The 24,240-nt window shown below is 40.2% G+C and overlaps 1 protein-coding gene across 1 annotated transcript; it reads left to right on the top strand.

Annotated features, from left to right (window-relative positions):
- Nucleotides 1-6,091: 6,091 nt before the first annotated feature.
- Nucleotides 6,092-22,833, top strand: LOC311268442 (ral guanine nucleotide dissociation stimulator-like 1). The gene is made up of 17 exons (XM_084372112.1): nucleotides 6,092-6,441; nucleotides 9,847-10,133; nucleotides 11,342-11,386; nucleotides 11,479-11,678; nucleotides 11,799-11,956; nucleotides 12,048-12,296; nucleotides 12,497-12,600; nucleotides 12,978-13,062; nucleotides 14,420-14,491; nucleotides 15,104-15,190; nucleotides 16,579-16,611; nucleotides 17,025-17,146; nucleotides 18,260-18,349; nucleotides 18,680-18,809; nucleotides 19,320-19,646; nucleotides 20,888-21,002; nucleotides 21,102-22,833. Exons 1-17 carry the CDS (start codon nucleotides 6,418-6,420, stop codon nucleotides 21,239-21,241), a joined length of 2,268 nt encoding a protein of 755 aa, XP_084228238.1. The 5' UTR covers nucleotides 6,092-6,417; the 3' UTR covers nucleotides 21,242-22,833.
- The last annotated feature ends 1,407 nt before the right edge of the window (nucleotides 22,834-24,240 follow it).

The following is a 24,240-nucleotide window of genomic DNA, read 5'->3' on the forward strand; positions in this document are numbered from 1 at the left end:
TTTTCATCAAGATCTATTATTCCCTGAGAAATTAACGAAAATGTCAAAAAAAAAAAAAAAAAAATCCTTGATCAATCCCTTTATCCACCAAAAGGTAATTGGGTCTATTCTGGGCCAAGACACATCCTCAATTCAGGTTTTGTGAAAATCTGTTCTGTAGTTTTTGTGTCATCCTGTTCACAAACCAACAAACTGACAGAGGTGAAAACAGAGGTAATAAAAATGATATGTCAACATAATGTCCTTTAGCCTATAGCAAGTGTCAATGGTCAAATGTGGCTACCCTGCTTGCTGTTAGCCATAGTAGCTAAGTCTGGCCCTATTAGCTTCAGTGACAGCTGCCTACAATGAGTGTCTATCTCACAACTGTTAGCTAATGTTATGATGACTAAGCTAACAGTTGCACAATGTCTGTGTGTGAAAAATGGCACCTGTCATTGGAATGTAAGTGGTGTGTTGTTTTCATATGGCGTACTGCAGTGGCAAAGTACCAGTGCCAGTAAGATCTGTCGTGCTGCTGGGGAGTGTCAGTTGAACAGCAGCTAAAAACCAAGCCAAAATGGCACACAACTAAGAATATGACACATACACCCAGTATGCTGCTGGACAGGTATCTTCCAACGAAATGGTGGCAGTGGCATTTGACACCACTGTGAATTGACATATACCACTAGAACTAGACTAAAATCAAGTCAATGGAGATAAGTTGACAGGTTTCTACCACATTTTGTAGTCCAACTCTCCTCTTTGTAAACTAATTGAAAGATTCTCTTTCAGTGACTTGCGCAATGTTACCTACCTTCATTGTGTTTTTTTGGCCTGGTATCAATCTCTTTGTGGTTTGAATGGAGGTAGCTTCTAAAGGAAGGCTTGATTTTTGCTTTTTATTATTGTGCCACACCTCACCCAAAGGCTCATTCATTGTAGACAGTTCTGAACCTTTGCACCGTGACCTCCATCAACGCAGTAAACACACTCTAGCTGACTCGTTAGCATCATCAGTACTCCGAGGGATAATGACTTCAGTTCAATTATTTGCAGTCAAACAGTTAAGTTAATTCAAGAGTTGATCCACAAAAGATGCTGTTTTCTTTGCAGTTTTGCGTCACAGGTCCTGAGTGGTTAACCAGGCTCGTTGGCCTGTGAGGGTTTTATTTCATTCCAGTCTCCATGGAGGACACCTGAACAGCCTGAGTGGTTGAGTCATTAGCAGGAGTGGTGGAGTTCTTGAGAGTGTGACTGGTATGTACTTGATATGTGCCACACTGTGGCCATGGCAACCCTGAACAATGTGAAACAGCTTTACGATGGTACCTCTGTACGGTTCCATTTCAAGCATTTTTATGTTTAAAAGGTTGGTAATGAAGGTAATGACTCACCACTTTGTTTGTCTGGAGAGCTTTGAGAGAGCAGAGGGGAGCCCCAAACCAATTTCTTTCTATTGTTAATATAATATTGATTAGTGCAGTTTTAAAGCACTAACTTGGTCAGTTTAACTTCCAACTTAAATGTGCTGAAGCCATGAACACAAATGTCAGTGAACATACTTTTTTGCTTTGCTTTGCTTTGAAGGCAAGTCCCTGTCATGAGGCTCAGAGGTATTTGTGTCCTGTGATGTGTTGATAAAAGACTGTCTGCCTGCATTCCTTACCACTGCTGCATCCACTGTGCGTCAGCCTTCCTCTGAGGTCTTTGGATTCCTGAACCCAGAGATTAAATGCTGAATTATAGGTTATCACTTGTGCTCTTGAAATTTTATATTTGAATTAACTTCTGACGGGAGCAGTGACCCATTAGCCAACACACCTCTCTGTCAATTGTTGTTCTTTGATGCCAGGGACAAACTGTTCGCACATGTTCCACCAGAGCAACACATGACACATTACACATGACAAAACACATCTTTAATCATAATGGGTGTGCCGATTTAAGAAATGCTCCTCTTTGGCCCAATCACAGCAAGCACTAAAAGCAAGGATTATAATCTGTGACAGGTGTTCTCGCGGCACGAAAATATTTAGTGGACTGCTGCTCAAGAGTCTTGCACAATTTGAAGAGCTCTTGATGGATGGCATGCAGAGGAGGAAGTGTGCTGAAATACCTGCGGACTGTGTAGGATGTAGCCTTTTTTTTGTTGGATATGCGAGGGGCTTGGCTCTTGTGAGTCGGTTGATTCCACACTTTGGTCCACACTGAAATATCTCGACAACTATTGGATGACATTTTCACATTCATGGTCCCCAGATGTAGATTTCTACTGACTGGGGTGATCCAGTGATTTTCCTGAAGCATCCTCATAATGTTGACATTTTAGTTTTTTGATAACATAGATCAACAGCGACCAAATTGTAAGAAATTTTCGTACAGACATTCATGTTCTCCTCAGAGTGTATCGTAGAAAACCTTTTATTTAGTGTCATCATCAAGTCAAAGTTTCAGTTTTTCCAAATCTTTGGTTTTTGATCAAATACGTGCAAAACTAATGACATTTGGGTTTGACGTTAATTGGCAGATGATAGCATGCTTATATGACAAACTAAGATGATGATAATGGTAAACATTACACTTCAATCAGCATATGTGATGCTAATATGCTGATTAGCATCGTTAGCATGCTGACATTAGCATTTGGCCCTAAGTACAGCCTTGCAGAGCCGCTATCATGGCTAGACTCGTAGTTTTGTTCACCTGAGGGCGGCTTTGTCCCTCAAGTCGGCTGATAATGTTCAAGCTAACACGAAAAAAACAGTCACTAATCTCAAAGTGAACTGCTCAAACCTTCAGAAATGCCCTCTAATTGAACTTATCTGGCCTATTAAAAGAGATGACATGTTAATAGCAGGTGTAGGTGCGGTCATTAGGTGTCATATTTGTGCTTGCAGCCTGCCTGGGCTTATATATGATGCCATCTCTATCAACAATGAAAGGCACTCGGGGGATGAACCACACCTAAATGCTTGAGAGGGTTCAGTGGTGTAACTGATCAGGCTGGATAAAGGAAACTAAATCTGCTCCAAGATTTTAGATGAAAAGGAAACACTTGCGTCAATTGTTTCAGTGCTACTGTGACGACAAAAGATTAAAATATGAGCCCTGTGGTGTTTGATGCAGGCGTATTTAATACATCAGTTGGAACCCGACACTGTAAGATTTGACGTTAGTTGGTGGTACAACGTGCACATGCGGCTCAGAATGTCACCGGATGAGACAGGTCTTGTCTTGACTAAATAAAGGGCATGTGGTGTGTTTGTTGTCCGTTACATTTGGATGGGAAGAGGTAGACTACACATCAGCTCTGGATACGCAGGGCAAAATGTCACACTCAGGAAACAACAGGCATCTTTCATAGAAAAGTTAAGCATGTTTTCACTTTCTTGGAAAAGCTGGTATCATGTAGGTCAGATTGTGAAAAATTTGCCTGGAACATAAACACACACACTCAGACATCCATCAGTGACCCGGGTCATGGTTTAAAGAGATTGGGATTTTCATGATTTAGAGAATAAAAAGAAAATGAGGGCTGTTGTGTAGGACACAGTCACACAGGCGTGATGAAATTATAAAAGTGACCTACTTCAGTGTCAAGTCCCCATAATAAAGGTCTGTTTTTGTACTCAGTTCATATAGGATCCTGAAAACCTGATCAGTCTGGTGACACTTTTATATTGTTATTTTATATTTATAAGTTATAAATAAGTTTATATGTTATTTTAATTTGATATTGCACTTCCATCAAGTTGGGGGACTTGTGAGAGTCATATTTTAAAAAGAATAGTCAAAACTGAAGGAGAGGCTGAGATATCCTGACTTTTAGTCCCTACTGTATGTCAAGCTCCAAAAACACTAGATCCTACATTTCCCATAATGCAACTGGATAGCACCTTTACCAGTCCTCCCTGCTTTGTAATCACCCATGTCTTTCAATCTCTGTACCTCCAGTTTGTAACACCGGCTTTCTGCGAAATATTTTAAGTTGAAACATATTTGAAATATTGAGATTTGTCCTTTAAAGTGTAATGTTATTTGCTTATCCAGCTTCCCTCCCTATGAGCAGCAGCACATCAGGACTCTTAACTATGCATTCAGTGTGTAAGAGATAGAAATCTGCAATTCCAGTGATGTCACTCATGTACTGCTGTCATCTCATCAGTGTTATAGATCACAGCAGGCGACAGTCATACGATCCTGACAGCGTTTTGAACTTTCATTAGTATGTCTGCGCTCTTTTATTTCAAGTCCTGCAACCAATCTACTGGACAAAAGGGAACACAAAGATTTTTAGCAGATCACACATAAAACATCTTTAAATCATCATGTTCTCCAGGGGAGGAGCATGGAGACAACCAGATGGAAATATGTTCAAACTCCCCCCTTCATTCAAATATGTTTTGCTTATTGTTGCCTCACTTGCATGTTTGACTGTCACTCAGCAGAAAAGTGTATGTGCTACATATAAGATTGACTCCTGAAGGCTGTTTCCACAGTCACCTACTGAGGGGGGGAATGTCTCTCTGTAATCTCCTTAAATCTCAGATAAAGACGCGTACCTACAAGCAGGAGTTTGTGACTTACTGTTGTGACAACTAGTCATTTTCACACATATAAGTGTGATGTAAAACCTTCATTCAACCAGCTCTGCTTTTTTTACACTGTACCAAACAAAGTGTGGTTTCAGACAGCATGATGGCGATCCACAAGCAGAAGAGGCCCGAATGGCATGACGTGTTTCAAAACAGAATTGACCTCAGATGTGACATATAACACATGTAGGGCAGCCTAAATGGCACTGCATCATGTTTTATCCCCTGGAAGGCCACCCTAAAGGGCACATTATCACATTTTCTTGCACATTGGGCCACCACCCAGGAAGTGTTATGTGATTTATCAACGATAAGGGCCCAGGGGGTTAGGGTTAGCCTAAAACTGCTAGAATCAGAAAAAAATAAAGAATTAAATGAATGGCTCGAAAACTGAATTAATATGCCATTAAAGGCACCAAAAACAACAAAACACATAATACACCTGTATCTGTTTCCTTGTTGGTTTGTTGGTTTGTCAGCAATATTACACAAAAACTAGACCCCATTACCGTTTGCTGCAGATCCAGATAAAAAGATGGATCCGGGAATTTTTCCTCCCTTGCTTTAACATTGTGAAACAGGGTGATTTTCAGTAGTTTTGATAATTTCTCAGGGAATAATGCGCAGATCTTTTAGGTGGCTGGTATCAATGAGCGAGTACAATTTGATGCGGATCCAAAAATAGAAATAAAAATTGATTTAAATATGTTTTATTTGTTATTGGATTCTTCTTGATTGTCTGTTTGGCCTCTGCAGAGGAATGTACTCTGCTGAGTGCCATTCCATTGTAGCTTTGTATTGATCCGACTATTTATTCCCATTTAAATTTTGATTTTATTTATTAATGTCATTAATAAATATTTATCTATTATTATGATATATTTATCTTTATATGTATTTGTCTCCCTTTGCATTTTGCCCCGATATTTTTCCAAAAATTTAGTTATTTCCGTATTGGCATATTAGTTAATCCATTTAACCATTTATTCATTTATTTCAAATTATGCCAGATTCAGTCCTCCCCAGCAGGCGGTCACACTGTTTATAATTACACTGTTTATATTTGTAGATATTATGTAAATACGATTCTATTTCTATTTCTTACCTTTGCATTATATTGTTTTTGGCTGCTGTAACTGATAACACACAACAAAAACATTGTGTTTCTTTCTCCTAATGACAAAAAGCCATGAACTGAAACTTTATTTTAGGGACCGTTTATTGTTAGACCACGCCCACGTTGCGTCGTGGCCACGCCCACCCACACCCACACTCCTCTTTCCCGGATTTCACTCAGTCTTAACTGATCACTTGATCTTTTTGTTTTTTTGTCATTCTGAGAAAGCGAATAAGCATATTTTACACATCATTGCTTTAAATGTTGGAACATCATGAACACACACACACACACACACACACACACACACACACCCCTCCTGCCACTCCTCCTACAGTCAACACTTGCAGCACAGAGTCACTCCCACTATAAAGCCCGGTGAGTTTCAGCTGAAGTGTCCTCAGTCAGGGGGGAAACTGTCGCTGGAGCCGGTGGACACTCATCATTCCGGGGAGCACCGAGGAAAACAAGTCGGCACACATGGGAGCAGCCCTGCGCTTTACTATGCAGGCGTGAAATGTAGACAACACTTCACGGTGAAAGTCGTCTTTTTAATTGTAACAGGATCGCGTTCATGTAGTCCCGAACAAGAGAGTTTAAAAAAGCGTTTTTATAATAACAAGATGCAGCCGTAAAGTCTGTGTGTCACACCGTGGAAGTTTATTTTCAGTCCAGCAGATCCTGTCAAGATGGAAGAGACTCCTTAAGCCACCGGACGAGATGGGAAAATGGGAGTTAACAATGGTAAGAGAGCTGTTTATGATTTAAGAATACACTAATGGTGGAATGAAGTCAACTCTTATTAATTGATTAGTTAGATTTATTTCCATTGATCCAATCAGGGCTAACCAAGGAGTAGTTTCTTTAATACAAGCTGTTAGAGGAAAATACATGTTCTCACTGATATGTGAAGTGATTCCTTCATGTACTGGCTCATTATGATCTCTGTAAACTACATTTATCCCACAGCAGGTCTGTATTCAGTGCATCTATGAGAATATGTTGTGCCTCCAATATAATAACAATACAGCTGAGTCTTTTAGAAACACTTAATGTTGCACTGAAGGTGTTTATAGAGTTCTTTATCCATCAGCTCCAACGATTAATCGACTTGTTGTCAACTATTAAAATAATCGCCAACTATTTTGATAATTGATTAATCAGTTTGAGTTATTTTTTGTAGAGTAAATGTCAAACTTGTCTGATTTCAGCTTCTGAAATGTGAATATGATCTGGTTTATCTACTTCCTTTATGAAAGTGAATATCTTTGGGTTGTGGACGACGGAAGACATTTCATCTTGGACTTTAGGAAACACTGATTGACATTTTTCCCTGTTTTGGTGACATTCTATAGACCAAGCTACTAATGGATTGATTGAGGAAACTGACAATGAAAATAATCATAGTTGCAGCCCGAATATGGATGAAAAATCATTCTGTCTGCTGAAATGCTATATATAATATTTCCAATTTATTTGCATGACAGTGTTAAATGTTGGAAATAACATCACTTTAACTAATATTGGATGCAAGGACATGTGCCTTATGTCAGCTATCATCTTTCTTTGCATTCAGAAGAAGAGAACTTAAAAATCTTTTGTATCGATCAGCAGACTAAATGTTTTTACATCAAGAGTCTATGAGGATTCTGTAAGTAGCTTAATAACTGTGGTAAGTGCTGTCTAACGACCTTTTTTCAACCATTTCAACATTAGCTCGTATTTATTTTTCAGAAAAATGCTTTACTCTATGACTCAAATGTAATGTTAACACATGAGAGGCTGCAAAAGACAAAGTCTATAACTGTGCTGACTTCCCTTAAGTCTCTGACTTTGGTCAAATGCATCCTCTTGCTGCTCCAGGATCTGCTTTTTCATTCATATTAAATTCTGCAGGGACCGTGTAAAGAGGCCTAGTATGAAAAATCTTAAGTTTTCCATTTCTGATTGAGACTTGGCTGTCAGTGCTTAGCACCACCATCGCTGACACAGAGTAACAGTAGGACACAATGCACAGTTTACTATCTGTGTAGCTAACAAACGATCCTAGTTTCTATGAGGGACAAAAGGGTTGTGTGATACCGGTTAGCACTAGCATGCACTGCGGCTCAACATTTGTCTCTAAATAGAGGATTTAAATAATCATTTACATAAGAGGAGACGAGGCCTCTCATGTAGATAATTGAATTCAGATACTTATTATGAGCACAGGCAGTGTCTTTCATCTCCTCTGCAGTATTTAGTCAGTAATGCTCGCTCTCCCCGTCGTCCAAACATGATTTTGACATGAAACTTGAAGTTCACGATACTTTTTTTTTTTTTAAGATGCAGGAGGATGTGTAGTATGTGACATAACGATTGAGATCAAATCGCTCATTAGACACATGATTACTTGCTTTCATTCCAGGGCCTCATAAACATTTGTTTATCATCATATTAATCAGAAGGATTAGACGGGAGTCATGCAAGACATGTTACTGACGCATGTTTTTATGATGTAACGCAATAGGCATTTAAAGGAGCACTTCATCAATTTTACACGTTTTCTTTACTTGGGAGGGAGCGATACTGAAGCCGTGAAAATGCTGGCATCATCCCCTCTGTTGTCCTGTATACATTTCAAGTCTGAAACAATAACGCCGATGATGTCACGGTGATGTCATCAGGGTTGCCTCGGTTTAGGCTTGGAGATTGAAAATTCATAACAGAAAATGTGCTACAAATTGGGCCATGAAGCTTGAAAGAATTGGGTTTATCGTAGGCAGGGTAAGTTTAATGAAAAATGCTGTTGAGTTGCATTATGGGAAATGCAGTTTCCAGTTGATTTAGAGCTTCACTTGAACAAAAAGTCAGGATATCTCAGCCTCAGTAGCTTCAATTTAAATTATTCTTCTTTAGTGTGTCTCTCACAACATTCCTAATGATGTGAAAGTGTGACACTAAATCACTCGAGTGGTCCTTTAATGGAGGGTAATGATGGTTGATTTGGCCGTCTTTAGGCTTGAAAGCATATCTTGTGTTATGTGAGTGAAACTGCTGTTGGTACTAAAATGACAGCACTGACATTAAGGGAGGAGGTAGACATTGAGGGTGAGTGGGTGACTGATGACGGGGTCCTATTGAATTTGATTGTGATTCTGGAAGGGTAGACTTATTACAAGAAGAAACCATTTCAGTTTTGTTTCCTTTTACTTTTGAGCAGTTATTCATTGATTAAATTTTATAACATCAAAATAAAAATGACATACAGTTCAGTGGCTCCTTTGGACGTTTTTAAATTACGCCTACAGCCTTTGTGTCGTTGTACATCTGAAAGCCTGGACTAGATGCTCAGTATTCAAATTTAAAACCCTGTTCTCTTGTGCTGTTGAGCACTCTGGATGAGAGATCGCTCCAACACTGATTAATATCTCTCACTTAGATCAAACGATCAGATGAGCTCTGACCTGACCTGTCGCAATATGTAATGAAAATCTACAGTATGTTTGAACAAAAACACGAGACTTGGTGCTAAACAAGCACCCTGCAGTCCTCCAAGGCTCCTTTTTATTGGTTATGAGAGGATGAGTGACATTCGCTGACATTTAGGCAGTGTTTTGCATTTGTTTTGGCATTTTGCTGTGATGTACTATTGGATGTGCTAACCTTTTGATAATCTTGTATTTGTCCATAAACATTCATGTGAGCCTACAAACCCTCTGGGAAGTATCTGGTTGCTGTGTGGCTGGGAAATTGTTGAATCGGTGACTAAACACCTGCATGAGACGTAGATGAGCACCTGATAATTATCATCTTTACACACTAACCTGTTTGTGCACTCACTGGAATGATGGTGATGAGTATAAGCAGATAATATGTTGTTGTTGTGGTTCATAGGGGATCAGTGTGAGTCTCAGTAGTGGAGTTGTGTCACTTGTTTGTGTGTGTGTAGGCTCATCTGGCTTTTTGGTCATAGAGGCGTGCTGCTATATTTACCTCCCCACTGCCCAGCCTGACCCTAATGTTGTGACCAGTAACAGCACTCTATATATATTTGTGTATTTGACCCGTACCTGTATACTTTCAGACACACGCATGACTTTTGAAGGTAGCAACTCTCTGAGTGAATGTTGGTGTTTAAACATTATCTCCCACCTCTACCATCCCCAGAACCCAGTGCAGGAATGGGGTGAGGAGTTCGAGGATGGTGCAGTATATGGGGTCACTCTGCGCCGGGAGCCCGTCCCCTCCTCCAACCCCAGCGAGACCAGTCCATGCTGTGCATTTGTCCAGTACCGAACCTGCAAGGTGCGGCGCCTGAAGGCTGCTACCCTGGACCTGCTTGTGAATCACCTCCTTGACCCTGGCTGCCAGGAGCTGGACTACGGCAGGATCCTCCTTTCTACGTACAGAACCTTCACTGGTACCTCCCAGCTCATAGAGCTGCTTTTCCAGAGGTACAGTCACTTTTTGCTACCACTGTATGACTGGTTTACTGTTTTTTTTTTTTTTTATTGAACCCATATATCATTTATTTATTGCAAATAAAGAATAACTATATCAACTATAACAACTAACTAAGGCTCAATAAATTAAAAAAGCTGTATAGAAATAGCCAACTTGTTTGCTTATGTAGATCATACAGAGGGTCAGTATAAAATTGAAACTGTTTCATAACAAGTTCAAAGTTCCCTGTAGTAGCTACACTTTTTATGCAGACGACGTTGTATGGAATTAAACAAATGAGAAACACCTTAAAGGGTCAGCTGTGGAGGTTTTGGTTGGCAGCTTTTGGTCAAGGTCAAGTTAATCTTTATCATCCCCGAAAGGCAATTTCTTGCTCAGCCAGCAGTAAAGCAATCAACAGCACACAAACAACAAGAAATTACATAATGTTATTCAACCTCCCAGTAGCAGCCGGGACCAATGAGTTCCACATCTCAGCTGATTATATGTGTGACTCGATGGACGCAGCTTGAACCTACTGAACAACAGCTGACTGTGGTCTTCTGGGCCTTCTTTGTGACTAGCACAGACATGAGGGTGGTATCAATCTTCTCATTTAATCCTCCACAAGAAAGCAAATAAGCACATTTCCCAAGATGTTAAATTATTCCTTTTAGTGGTTGTCTGAATGAGACACTACATTTAAGTTCCCCCTCACTGCATCATGATTTAGATTCAGTTTCTCTTTACTTTGGGTGTCTGTCTCTCTTTTAACTTACAAAAAATGCTAATATTTTAAGATAGTCGATCCTTTTTCTGGTTATCTTCTCCTGATCGGAGCGTATAGGCTCCTCTTTAAAAGCGATGAAGAGCCACAGGTGAAGAGTCGTCTCTTCTGTCCTCGATTCTGGGAAAACAACTCTGGTTGTAGCGCACGCAAAGTCAACATGTTGCCTCAGGATCTTTTTATACATTGTTTCCCTGACAAAGCAACCATCTCCTGCCAGCTTTGATGTAATAATAAGTACCTAGCAGGTGCTCATTATCTTGAGGCTTTCAACAACAGCAATTATGCACAGAGCAGTTTTAGACTGCGGTTGGCATGAATTGAGGTCAGGTTTAGGATAGCTGCAGCGGTAGGAACAAATAATCATTAAAATATATATATATATATATAAAAACAGCCTAGTATGACTAAGGCTATTTTTCCCCCCTATAGAGACAGTGCTGCCTCAGATCTGGACAACAGTGAATGCTACAGGAGGTAAGCGCATGAATTTTGAGTTTACATTTCAGTGTGCTTGTTCATTTTTATGACATAGTTAAACTATAATGATTCTCCTGCTGCCTCCTCAGCCCTCTGTTGGCCTTTGTCCAGACATGGTTGGATGAGTACAGCGAGGACTTCAGAGATCCTCCCCTGCACGCGGCCCTCAGGCTGCTGCTGGATCACCTGAGGATCAGCTCTGCAGTCCACGACAACATGCGCAGTCAGCCCAACTACTGCTCGCTGGCTGCGCAGGCTGAGGCGCTGCTCAAGAAGTTCCAGAAAGAAGGTGATCCTCTAGCACATAACATGATAGTCCATACCATCATGACGGCTGTCAACAAGTGAAATCCTTCTCCAGAAAGCCACGCTCACTTTTCCCTGATTCCTTCACTGTGTGTTTCTTCAGAGGGTGAGACAAATGTCAGTCCAGGCCAGGCAGATCTGGAGCAGGACGAGGAGGGTTCTGAAGATGAGGATTCAGGATGTGAAAACTTTTTGGATCAAGGTGGCATCATGAACTTCTCTGCTGTGGCTGTTGCCGAACAGCTCACCCGAATGGACTCTGTACGTGAGAGGATATGTTTAAAGTTATACACATTTCTATTGTTATACATCGATGTCTTAAGACTGATGTTTGGTTTTCATGGCGTTTCAGGCTCTGTTTGTCAAAGTGGTCCCTTACCAGTGTCTGGGCTGCGTGTGGTCCCAAAGAGACAAGAAGGAAAACATGTCTCCCACCATCCGTGCCACCATTACACAGTTCAACACCATCACAAACCAGGTCATAATGTCACTGCTCTGCCGGCCGACGGACGGTAACTCCAGTCCCACTTCCTCCCGCCGGCCTGCCACTACTCCAGCTCAAAGGGCCCGCATCATAGAGAAGTGGATCAGAGTAGCACAGGTCAGTTGAAATTAAAGTGAGTTAGGCTGCACTCAAGTTCTGACTCAAGTTTTTATGGTATGTTAAAAAAGTGAACACATGTACGTCTGTTTGTATTGGACAAGACTAGTCAAAAAATAGCCTCAACTGAAGGAGTGGTTACTGGAACATTTGATTTGAAGTTAAGTGAATCCTCTGAATGAAAGTAATTTCTTCTACAGGACTGTCGTCGGTTGAAGAACTTCTCCTCTCTCAAGGCGATCCTGTCGGCCCTTCAGTCCAATGCAGTTTACAGGCTGAGAAAGACCTGGGCTGCTGTGAGCAGGTAGGGCGGGGTTAAAGCCAAAGGCCACAACATATCTCTATGGTTATGTTTATATTGTGTTTTATGTAACTGTCACTTAATGAGTACACTGAACCCTCGTTAAATGCAATTCTATGTCAGCGACAGTGCAAGTCAGCAAATGTCTCGCTTTTGGGTGACCCATATTCAGTGTCAGGTCATGAACACAGCAGTAAGCTGTTAGAATGTCAAGGATAACTGGAGCATACTGTAACTTCATGTTGTCCTTTTTATGGTATAAAGAACTGGTCATGGACCAGTAGTGACAGAACACCATTTAATGTGTGATACAGTTAATGATTAAAGTATTTTATTTTGGACTCCATATGTACTACATGTTGTCTGTGCTCTTTTTGCAGGGATAGCATGGCCACGTTTGATAACCTGGTAGAAACCTTCCCCGATGAGAACTGTGTACTGACCAACAGAGAGCTGCTGGTGGAGGTAAGAAGAAGACTTGTTGCACAAAAAAACAGGCTAGATTAGATTAGATTAGATAGAAGTTTAGTGTTTTAACCTTTAGATGCGTCAATCATTGGAACCTCCTCTTCCATATGTAAAAAATACTTTTTTTCTTTTCTTTTCTCAGAATTAAAAAAACCCAAAACATTTGTACTCCACACAAGCACAATTTTTACTCCTCATGATAATTGTTTATCCTTGTCATCATGTGGTCCACAGTAAATACTGTATATATCTGACAAAAGTAACTGACATTCCTATACATTTCCATTGGATGTGCATACAGTTCATTTTTTGACCTACCTATGCATTTAAGTCTTTATGTTTTACCAATGCAAACGAGTCAGTCCACTTCAGCAGCTGTTACAGACTCTCAGCCTTGACAGTCAGTTCGAGACGGGGACTCATGCCTTCAGTGATCTCAGTGTCGATTAAGAACGCAGCACCAAGAATGTTCCACATACAGGAAACATGTTTGGAAATGATTGTCTTCCCAAGCACTCAAAGTACATGGATTTTTCTTTGTAATCATTAAATAGATTCATTTTTTTTGTAGTTAATTTTTACAGAAATGTTTACCAGCGTGTTAATGGGAAACTAGAGGCCTCGAGCACATTATGTTCCCTTTTTTCTTTTATGTCGTCTCCTTTAGGCAACTGCGTCAGAGGAGGCTTGTGTCTGGTTTCAGTGAAAAGACTGTAAAGTCAATAGATCACACATAGATCGGCTCACTATGAACACAACAACTAAGAAACTTGAACTTGTGTTCGCTCCTTCACAATAACATTCAAAGAGATTCTTCTCTAAGAAATCGTCTGACTTTTGTTAACTTGTTTTTCTCTTTCTTTTCACTTTTCATGTTTGTTGTGTTCGGCATCGCCTTTTACTAAAAAAGCTTTTACCTATGTAAACACAGTTACTCCTACATTTACTTAAAGCCTAATCGCTGCTTTTTGGACTGATATTGCACACAAAGACTGAAGAGAGAAGGCTTGGAAGTGGCCTCCCTCCTTTCACAAGATAATTATTAAACAGGATCTTTAAGTTAATGTGTAATAAAATCTTATTCTTAAAGTATTTGCTTCATATGCCAGATTACAGTTGGCTCACTTTCTTCATTTTAAAACCCTCACGTGCTCCTGCAAACAAACAACGTACTGATTATTTACCTGAACACACGTGAGCACACGTGAGCACACATGAGCACACGTGCATGCAGAGGAAAATAATCATGCAAATTTGCTAAAAATGTTTCAAAAAATGTTTTTGTGAATAGTGGGTCTACATACTGTCCTGTAACCTTCATTTGAATGTGGCTCTGTATGACCTACTTTGACAGGACGGAGGCCAGGCGACTGTGGATAACATTTCTCCAAAGATATCCAAGCGGTGTCCGATCCCCAGACAGATGGTAAGACATGCCTCGGGATGAGAAAAGAGAGATGAGATGTTTTGAAGACATGAGACGAAGCCCAGTGACATAAATCTCTGAGGTCTAGACACTAAGCAGCGACCTTACTTTTCCGCCACATCTAATGCAGCGTTTCACATTAGGAATGTTTGAAAATGTGATCATTATTCATGTGATATTGTCTCGGAGGCAACGAGGTTTAGTTTTTTAAAAGACGCATGCAAAAATCTCCTCCATTTTATACAACTCTTAGAGCCACAAGAGAGCTGATTTCCCTCAGTGTGGGTGGAGTATCTCCGGCATGGCAGATACCCAAACCTATCTTTAGCCTCGCTCGGTGCAGAGCGAGTTTCAAATGGCCTCTGATCACCAGGATTATAGGACAGTAATAATAGACTAGTCCAGGGTCTTTTATGAGTCATATGCACATTCTCCTGGGCCGTAACATGAACCCACAGTGCTGCTTTCCTTGTGTGAATGTCGGCCCATCTCGACGCATTCAATTAAAAACAGCTAATGACTGTATTCAAAAGACACAAATAACCAGATGCAGTGAAACATGACCCTGCAGCTGTGACTCTAATAAGCAGTGTGTTCCACGTCTCTCTGCAGAGCACCTCCAGTGGAGTGGTTCCTTACCTGGGCACCTACCTGACCGTCCTCACCATGCTGGACACAGCTCTGCTGGACACCGTGGAGGTACATACTGTTCATACTGAACTGTAGAGCATCTCATCATATTATGTATTTACCCCAGGGCATAGTAGTGTGTATACCTTTACTTTAATCCCCTCTTTTTAGCATTCATAAGCAGTATGTAAACACTTGATATTTGGTTGCTATACAGTATGTTTTTGCCAAAATAGATCTAAGACCCGCTTTTGGCAGTGAGAATGCCTCTCCTGGGGAGTGTAAGAATAAGACCGGATGCACTGAGCAGATGAGCTCGGTCCAGATAAGGTGAATGGGGAAATACTGGACAAAAGCCCGCATAGAAGTGTGACGCTGGGAAGAACCTAAATTGAGCAGTATGCATCCGGTTCAAGGCTGTGAGGTGCAGCTGGGAGGCCTTCTCACTGTGACAGTGGAGACATATGAAATACCTTAATTAAAATGTAACTCGTATTCTTAATCTTTAATTGACATTTATAAAATTGCAAAAAGTCACTTGTGCCCTTTAAATAATTTCCAAAAAGTGAAATTGTAAAAGAAGAAAAACCACCACAATTTCCATCATAATATTTTTAATGAGATAAAACGGATTTCAAAGCATTTGTAACTCATATATCAACAGTCACTGTCACAGTATAACATAGCTGCAATCATATTTAATTATATGAAAGTGTCTTTCTTGACCTTGGAAATAAAAAAAATGAAATGAAACAATGAATTATGTGAAACGTGAATGAAACGATGAACATACCTGAACATACCATATCGTCACCTTCCTAAAATAATGGCCTAAGTCACTTTTTGGCCAAAATTATTTTTTTGCTTAAATTGTCTCCTCATGATGCTGGCCACCTCTGGTAAAATCACCTAAATCCTCAGTTGAACAGGTCATGCGATCCTGCCCCTGTAGTATAATGGCCTATGTCAAAGGCCGTTTTATTTTGCCCAAGTCACAAGACAGAGTGACTTATGCAATTTTAGCTTTAGCTTTTGTAAGACATATCTTTACCCCAAGGGTTTTGTAAATAGTCATCTATTGTCATAACCTTTTTGTGTGAAATGATTAATAAATATCATATACTCATAACTTGAGTTTTAAGAGGGTGACAATATGATGATGTTATAATGTCAATAGTTGACATGATTCGTCTTTTTATACACAGTTATGAATGAATGAATGAATTTATACACAGTTATGAATGATTCAGAAGCGGTGAAGTTATTTACAAGTAATGAACTCTTTAAAGGTTTCTTATGTAAGGTTATAATTACATAACATGGTGATATAGACCATTTATTATGATTTATACTGCTTATAAATGCTAAATATAGTGTTTCCGTTCATTTCTTGATGCAACTAATCATTGATACATGCAATAAATCAGCACTGTACTAACCGTCTGTTCATTTGACAGGGCGGGCTCATAAACTTTGAGAAGAGGAGGAGGGTGAGTTGTTCCTCTTTGTGACATCTTTTACGTAATCCCCTTTATTTATTCTTTTTTTTCCCACAGTAGTCAGAAACACAGAGTACAAGGTGTCCACATCACATTGTCAGTGTGTGTCTGTGTGGTTGGGTGTGTGCAGTATATTTGCATTGCCAAAGTAAACGCAGAGACACATTTTTTGTTGTTTTCCACATGACATTCTGAAAGCTGGGAGACCTTTTGGTTATTTTCTTTAAACATTTACACGTCTCTGTATGGAAACACTTTACTGCAGCTTTGTAAATGTTCCAAATACCACCGTGTTGTACCCTGTTGCTACAGGCTGGTTATGCAACCGCACAGATGTGAGGAGTCTGGACATCTTGCGTTCTCCTTCACTCTGTTTATCCTGCGACTGTTCTCTCTCCCCACAGGAGTTCGAGGTTCTGTCACAGATCCGCCTGCTGCAGGCGTCCTGTTCCCAGTACAACCTGCCCCATCACCCCAGAATCGCTGCGTGGCTGCAGGGACACAAGCTGCTCACTGACCAGGAGAGGTGAGCTGGTTTATTTACCCCTTCACATAACATACCCGTGTCACAAGCAGAGCAAAGCCTGCTGGAAGCTCAATAAAAGTTTAGTTACAGAATCCGAAATATGCCTTGTAAAAATTCTTCTTCTGTCATAAAAGAGTTAATTCTCCCTGTAATCAAATGAAGGTGTGTTGCTTTAATTACTTTCCTCTCAAAGATACATCATTAGAGGCAGTATGCACCATAATTGATCAAAATGTCCCATCAGACTGAGTAAAGGCATTGTCGGAGCCTTATCAGATCAAATCACATTTATAATACAATACTTATTTGAATATAGAGCTCTCCTAAATGCCATTTTTGGGGGTTCAAAGCTTAAGTGAGAATGTCCTCTAAATATTCAAGCAATCAATTTTCCTCCAACTTACGGGAGAGAGGTGAAGACGTCATCCTCTGTCTGTTCCACTCCCCGCCTCCAAAGTGTCAGGCGAGCGAGCAGGCGTTGAGCTGTCGTGCTCACTCAAGTGCGAAAGCTCGCTTTCGTCGCAACCTCAAACTTGCAGGTCCACATTTTTGCTCTGTTCTGGATGCTTCTATCACCTGCATTCACTTGGTCTTCTTACATGGTATGGAGGAGCTCCATTCCTTGCTCTTTTTGGTGCAGCTGACACAACATCACCTTCCAGTTAAACAAAAAGCCCTGAAACATTCAAATGTGGATTTTAGACGTCTATTACCATGGCAGTGATCAAAACTTCGAACCAGCACAGTAGTGAAAATATAAAATGTCATAAAGTCTGAACATGTGCTTTATGTCTGTTTCTGAGGAAAAACATGAGTCATCAGACTTTTGTTTTGAGGATATTTATTTACGTTATTCTACTCAGTCAGCCTCCTGAAACTAATCAAAATATTTTTTTTAAAAATGATTACCATAAACATGCTACATCCAAAGAGCTGGTCTACTTTTGAAAACCAAAGTGCACCCTGGGTATTATTTTGAGCATAAAAAACTTAGAGTGCATGAGATGGGTGACTTCAACAAATGCTTCAGAAAGAAGTGCCTGTAGACTGACGAAGAAGAGAAAAGTTTTCCTCAGGACATGATTTCAGTACTCATTTAAGTTTTTGTTCCAGCTACGAACTGTCGAGGCAGCTGGAGCCGCCAGTGGACTTGTGTTCGCCAACACCCTGGAGCCACCGCACGCTCACAAAGAAACTCTCTTCGTGAGTATCATGCCGTGGTCTCATTTGAATATTCAAACACGCAAAGTACATGCACATTTTACTGATCACACATAGCTGCACGCACAACACTTAAAAACTTAAACGCTCAAGTCACAGCAGATACAAAGTGTTAAGTAGCAAGTGCAGTATTTGTTGACCGCACAACACAAAAGAAATCAGGACGGTTTGTTGTATAAAGTGTTGATACACAGTAAAAGGAAAAGAAATTCTATAATATTATGTGATTATATATAAAACAGCACTATTATCTGTGTAAAATGAGTTTTTCTGGCTTCTTTGATCAAGCTCAAGTTTATTCTCTGTCTTCAGCTTGCTCACAGTGAGCGATGGATCTAAAAAGCTCCCTGCTGACCAGATCAGCGTTACATCTTCTGGATCCAGTGGATCTGAGATGGAGGACCTCTCCTCCCCGAACTCAGCCTGCTCCATCAGACTGCAGGTAAACAGCTGTGTGTGTGTGTGTGTGTGTGTGTGTGTGTCTGCCTCATGGTCTCGCGGCCTTGTATTCTGTATATGCTTTGTCCTCAGTCGTGCGAACAGCGGCGTCTTTGTTGAGAGCTTTGTGATGCCGTGCCTTCATCTGTAGGCCTCTGTCCTCAGCACAACATCCACTATTTACACTTAGCAAACAATCGTCTTGTTTTTAAGCAGTCAAACACAGCCTGAAGCATTTGTAATAAGAAGTATGAAACACTGAATGGCTTTAAAATCTGGGAAACTTACATAATCTCCCTTCACAAAGGAGCCTCTTCAAAGAGCCATCGAAACTAGCACAAGCCCTCAACAAGTGGAATTCAGTTGAGGAGGTCCTCAGCTGAGCTCAAGTACAGCTCTCACTGCTGCTCTATTGCTCACTTGTTCTCTGAAACACAACACATGCCGTAGCCATATCTCCAGCGTCACTCAAATCAATATGCTTTCTCTTGTTTTCCTCTCATCTTCTCTGCAGTCATTTCACAGCTCTTGCAACAATGTGTCCGAGGCCTTCTCTTCCTCCTCGTCCTCCTCTTCCTCCTCCTCACCGTGCTCCTCCGCGGCTTCCTCTCCAGACTCTCCTACTCCTTCTGGCTCCTGCTCGGACTGCCGGACGGATCTCTGTACTCCACTGGCGTCCGGCGGTGGTGCTCGGCCGAAGTCCATCCTGTCATCCAACCACAAACGCTCCGTCTCCATGACCTCCCTGCCGGTGTACAACCGTCAGGTGGCCGACTCGTGTATAGTCCGGGTGAGCGTGGACCTGGGCCACAACAACGGCAACATGTACAAAAGCATCCTGGTGAGTTTATCCTCAGGTATTATTACAGCGTCACCACTTTGTGTTGTTGTCCATATTTAAATATGGATATTTAATATGAATGAGTTAATGATTTATTTGCTGTAATGTACTGTAGTGCTTTATATATCTTGGTGTGTAAATTTCTAATGGGTACAGAAAGTTTTGGAATTGGTCCTGTAATCCTTCGGCCATCAAAGTTCGTCCACTAAAGGTGCTTGTTTTTCGGTCTCAGATCATTATAAGTGTCTAACAACATTATAGAAAGGATCCCTACAGAGACAGACCTTTTGTGAAGGAGTAAAATACTTTTTCTTTGACTATAAATGGCCTTTATGTCACTATCACCAAATCCATTTTTTACAGAAACAGAAATGTTCATCATTCATCATTCAATCATCGTAAAACACATAATATACACATACTACTAATAATATAATGACAACAGGTAATAACATACATATTTGATTTACATTGTGTTTTAAATGTGATCTTATTTTGTACATTTGTAGATTTACTTCTACTTAAGTAGCATTTTCAATATGGCTTCAACTAAAGATTATTATTTATAATCCATTTATCTGTTGATCATTTTTTTGCTTTTAGAATTAATTCTTTATTCCACAATGTGTCAACGAATAGAGCAAAAATCCTCTTTCCTCTGCTTCTTTCTTCTTGGAAGAAAAGAAGAGTTCAATTACCTCTTTAAAAATTCTTAAAATTACATTCACACACATTGAAGCATCCAGAATCTTTGAATATGAAAATATTGTTCATTGCAACTCAACATCCAACTCTCATGTGCACCAGGGACTTTCATAAGTTGCATATTGGACTGTGATTGGCTTCCAAACTAGCTGTGACGTGAAATCATGCCTGTATTAACACATAATAAAGGTCCAGTATCTACAGAGGGAGTGGATCCACTGTGTAGCCCAGAATGGACAAACCAAATATTGCTTCCAGAGAGGACCTTTCACTTTTTTGTGATAAAAGCGGTCACTTAGTGGATGAAACTAGTAGTATTCAGTTGGTTTCAATCTGCAACCTCACAGTTGGATGCCAATAAATCCTGCAAAATTGCCCTTTAATGTGAACACTGAGAGACTTTCCTTCTTTTAATAGATGAAGGTGAAAGCAGCCATCTAGTGTCCAACTATGCACATACATCATTCTGCAGTGAATATAAAAGTGACTTTAAACAAGTGTGTTTAACATGATTTATAATTCCTTATCTTTCATAGTTGACCAGCCAGGACAAAACTGCACAGGTGATCCAAAGGGCATTGGAGAAGCATCACCTGGAGCACATGAACTGGCGGGACTTCACCCTGACACAGCTCATATCCCAGGACAGAGGTCAGGACAGAATGACTCTACTATCAGAAGAACTGTTCAAATAGTCCTGAAACAAAACTCAAACCACTCTGACACTTTATCTTGTGTTTCTGTTTTCAGAGTTGCTCATACCAGACAAAGCGAACGTCTTCTATGCCATGTCAACAACGGCGAACTTTGACTTTATTTTGCGCCAGTTCTCCAAAGGCCAGAAGAAGCCACTGAGGGCAACGTCGAGTCTCGGACGATACACAAAGTAGTGGCTGTGTTCTGCACCAGGAGGATGGACTTAGCTGATGGGACGCTCGTTGGAAATGGTCTTTAATTTTAAGACAGATTAGATGACTTTTAGAGACATTTTTATGGTAACTGACAAGATGATGCAAAAGCACTTTATGAAGAAGAATGCTCGCCTCAGCAGAAACTGACGGAGCTTTGAGAAACATCCAACTTTCCTGTTGGAAAAGACTTGAAGGCATGAATCTTAAAAAAAGAAAAAGAAAAAAAAATCAACCCATTCCTTTGTTATGTTGGTAAAGCTCCCATTGTTTTAAATGCATTGGATACATGTTCAAATACATGATTTTAGCTCTGACACTGCTGCTAAATGTCACCTTTGATTGCTGTATGGACATGAGGAGACACACACATACAAACGCACACACACACTCCCCCCAGAGAGCAACACGTGCCAACATCAGTCACCTGAACACTGACAAATGGCCATTTCCCAACGCAGCTGGGTGCCATTAATAACCTGTGCGTTGAAAAGGGAAAGGGGAAGGGGCGTTCGGTCTGTAATGAACCCGTCGGCAGGCAGGTTGTCGGCCACTCGAGATGAGACCGCCCAGCGTGCATGTGTGTCGCCGTGCCAGTTCCATCTGAGGAGTGGGCGGGGACGTTCTCACCAGGGATCACTGTGTTCCCGGGGAGTATTAGGCCGCCTCCTTTGGCGTTGCTGTGATACTCATCATGTCCGACTGGCTGCCCCGACTGGAAGGATGGCATTCCTGAGCCTGGGTAACCATGGCGGCAGCAGCAGAGACTTTGATGGATGGGACACGATGTTCACATGCAAATTGCTACTGTATTTAGATAAGGGTGTTCATGCCATGACTAAGCAAGTTTGACATTTATGATTATTTATTTTCACCCTCACTGTGATCCCACTGCTGATTGCACCTTCATTTAATTCACACATGTGATGACTCGCTGTGGTGTTAAGTTGTCTCTTGACTGGCAGGAACACACTTTTTCGAAAAAATGAAAACAAAGTTTATTTTGAAACAGCTGTGATTAATGAGATTTTAATTGTAGAGATGTCTTATTTTCTGATGAGAATGTTTAAAATGTTAATGAAAAGGGTTTTTTTTAACTTAAATTCCAATAATAAATTAGGTTCAGACTTGTAATGCCTGGATGTAACTGATGCTTAAATGGCTTGATTTAAAGCCGAGGAATTTGAATGGAATAATTTCAATGACGTCAATCGACGTCAAGACTTAAGTGATATCGTAGATAATAATCATATCTTCACACAGTTAAAGCTCCGGGAATCATTTGAAAAGAGAAGTTATACAAAGAACAGACACACTCTGTAAAATGTTATCACTCGGAAGTCTCCTTCGAGTGTTGAAGAGAGGAACAAATGTGTCAGTGACCTCCTCTACCTGCCGATCCGTCCCTACAGATCTGAAACATGAATTACTTCTCACACTGAAGTATCCTCTCTGCAGTTGAGATCTGAATGGTTGGTACTCGTGGTTTATGAATAAAACTGTTTTTTGTTCACTCTTGTGATTAATGAAGAGACTGTCAGAATTGTAAAACAAAGTGTAATAAACAGTTTTGAAAAAAAAAATCCAGTGCCTGATGTGCATTTTCACTCAGATGGTTTCTGCTGTTAAGGCTGATGTGGCCAGTCAGGGGTAAAGTGTTTCCTTTATGAAATGTCATTGAGTGGCTTACTTTTCAAAGCTAAAAAAAATGCAAAAAAGTCAAAATTGATATTGTGTATCTTTGAGTTAGTACGTGTGGGGAAATACATTTTTTCATAATAATGACTCACTGTCTGGGTGCCCTGGTAGCTCAGTTGGTAGAGGAAGCATCACACATACAGAGGCTCTGTCCTCACTGCAGCGGTCCAGGGTTTGAGTCCCATCTGCAGCCCTTTCTTGCATGTCATCCCCCTCTCTCTCATCCTTCATTCCTGTCATCTCTATTAATAAAGCCGTGATAAAAATATATGTATAAAAATAATAATAATGACACACTGTCACACATGGACAAGTTATTTTTCTATTGTAACTGACCTGAAAATACACCAACCAAATCAATTAATAATTCTATGTCTTCTTTTCTGTATTGAACCTCAAATACAATAGGCAACATAGAACATGACATATGTTCACTACACCGGTCTGTTCCAATAAAGAAAACATTTGATAAAAATAAAATAAATCGATGACTAAAACAGGGTTAGGTCAGGGTTTGATACAGATATTACAGGTTTGTGTACAGAAGCAATCATGACATTTCTTTTCCAAAATGTCGGCTGTGTTCTCTTTGTGGTAAAGTGTTTTCACTCAAGCGACACAGATATCACACGGCCCTGTTTGGCCCCTTGTTGTGTTTCAGTTGGATCTCATGGCTTGTATTTCAAATCTGAGGTGAAGATTATTAAAAAAACTTTCTTTTTTTGCTTTTTGCTTATACATTTTCAAAAAATCAATTAATATGGAAACTTAACCAATAATGATGTCAAGCTATAAAATACAAGCTATCATATATCTAATTTAAATAAAGTGACTCAATTCATTTAGCTAAAAAAAAACAAAAACCAAAAAAAAACCAGACACACACATAAAAAAGATCATTAACAGTTTCTCTCAAACATAACACACAAATATCGGATAAGTCAGTACATTTTGTTGAAGGGGATTGAGGCTACAAGGATATATTGTGAAACCTCTTCCAGTGTTTACAGGGTGTCAGCCACATTTTTTCCAATCTACGTTTTTAAAAAAAGAACTGCATACAATTTTCCTGAATGGTTGAGTCTGTTCTGAGAGTGAATAAACCCTTTATGTGTCTGCTTTTATTTTCTGAACAGACTCAAATATCCTCAGGGTAACTCCAGGAAGTCTTTTTTTTTTAAAATTTCCAGCAACTTTAATTCTCTTTGTTTCCCCAGTTAAGTTAAAAAATTGTTCAGCCCATGTGTACAGACCCCATGGCAGCAAAAGTCGATGAAATGTTG

This window comes from Pagrus pagrus, assembly GCF_965226575.1.
Source record: "Pagrus pagrus genome assembly, chromosome: 13".
Classification (NCBI taxonomy): domain Eukaryota; kingdom Metazoa; phylum Chordata; class Actinopteri; order Spariformes; family Sparidae; genus Pagrus; species Pagrus pagrus.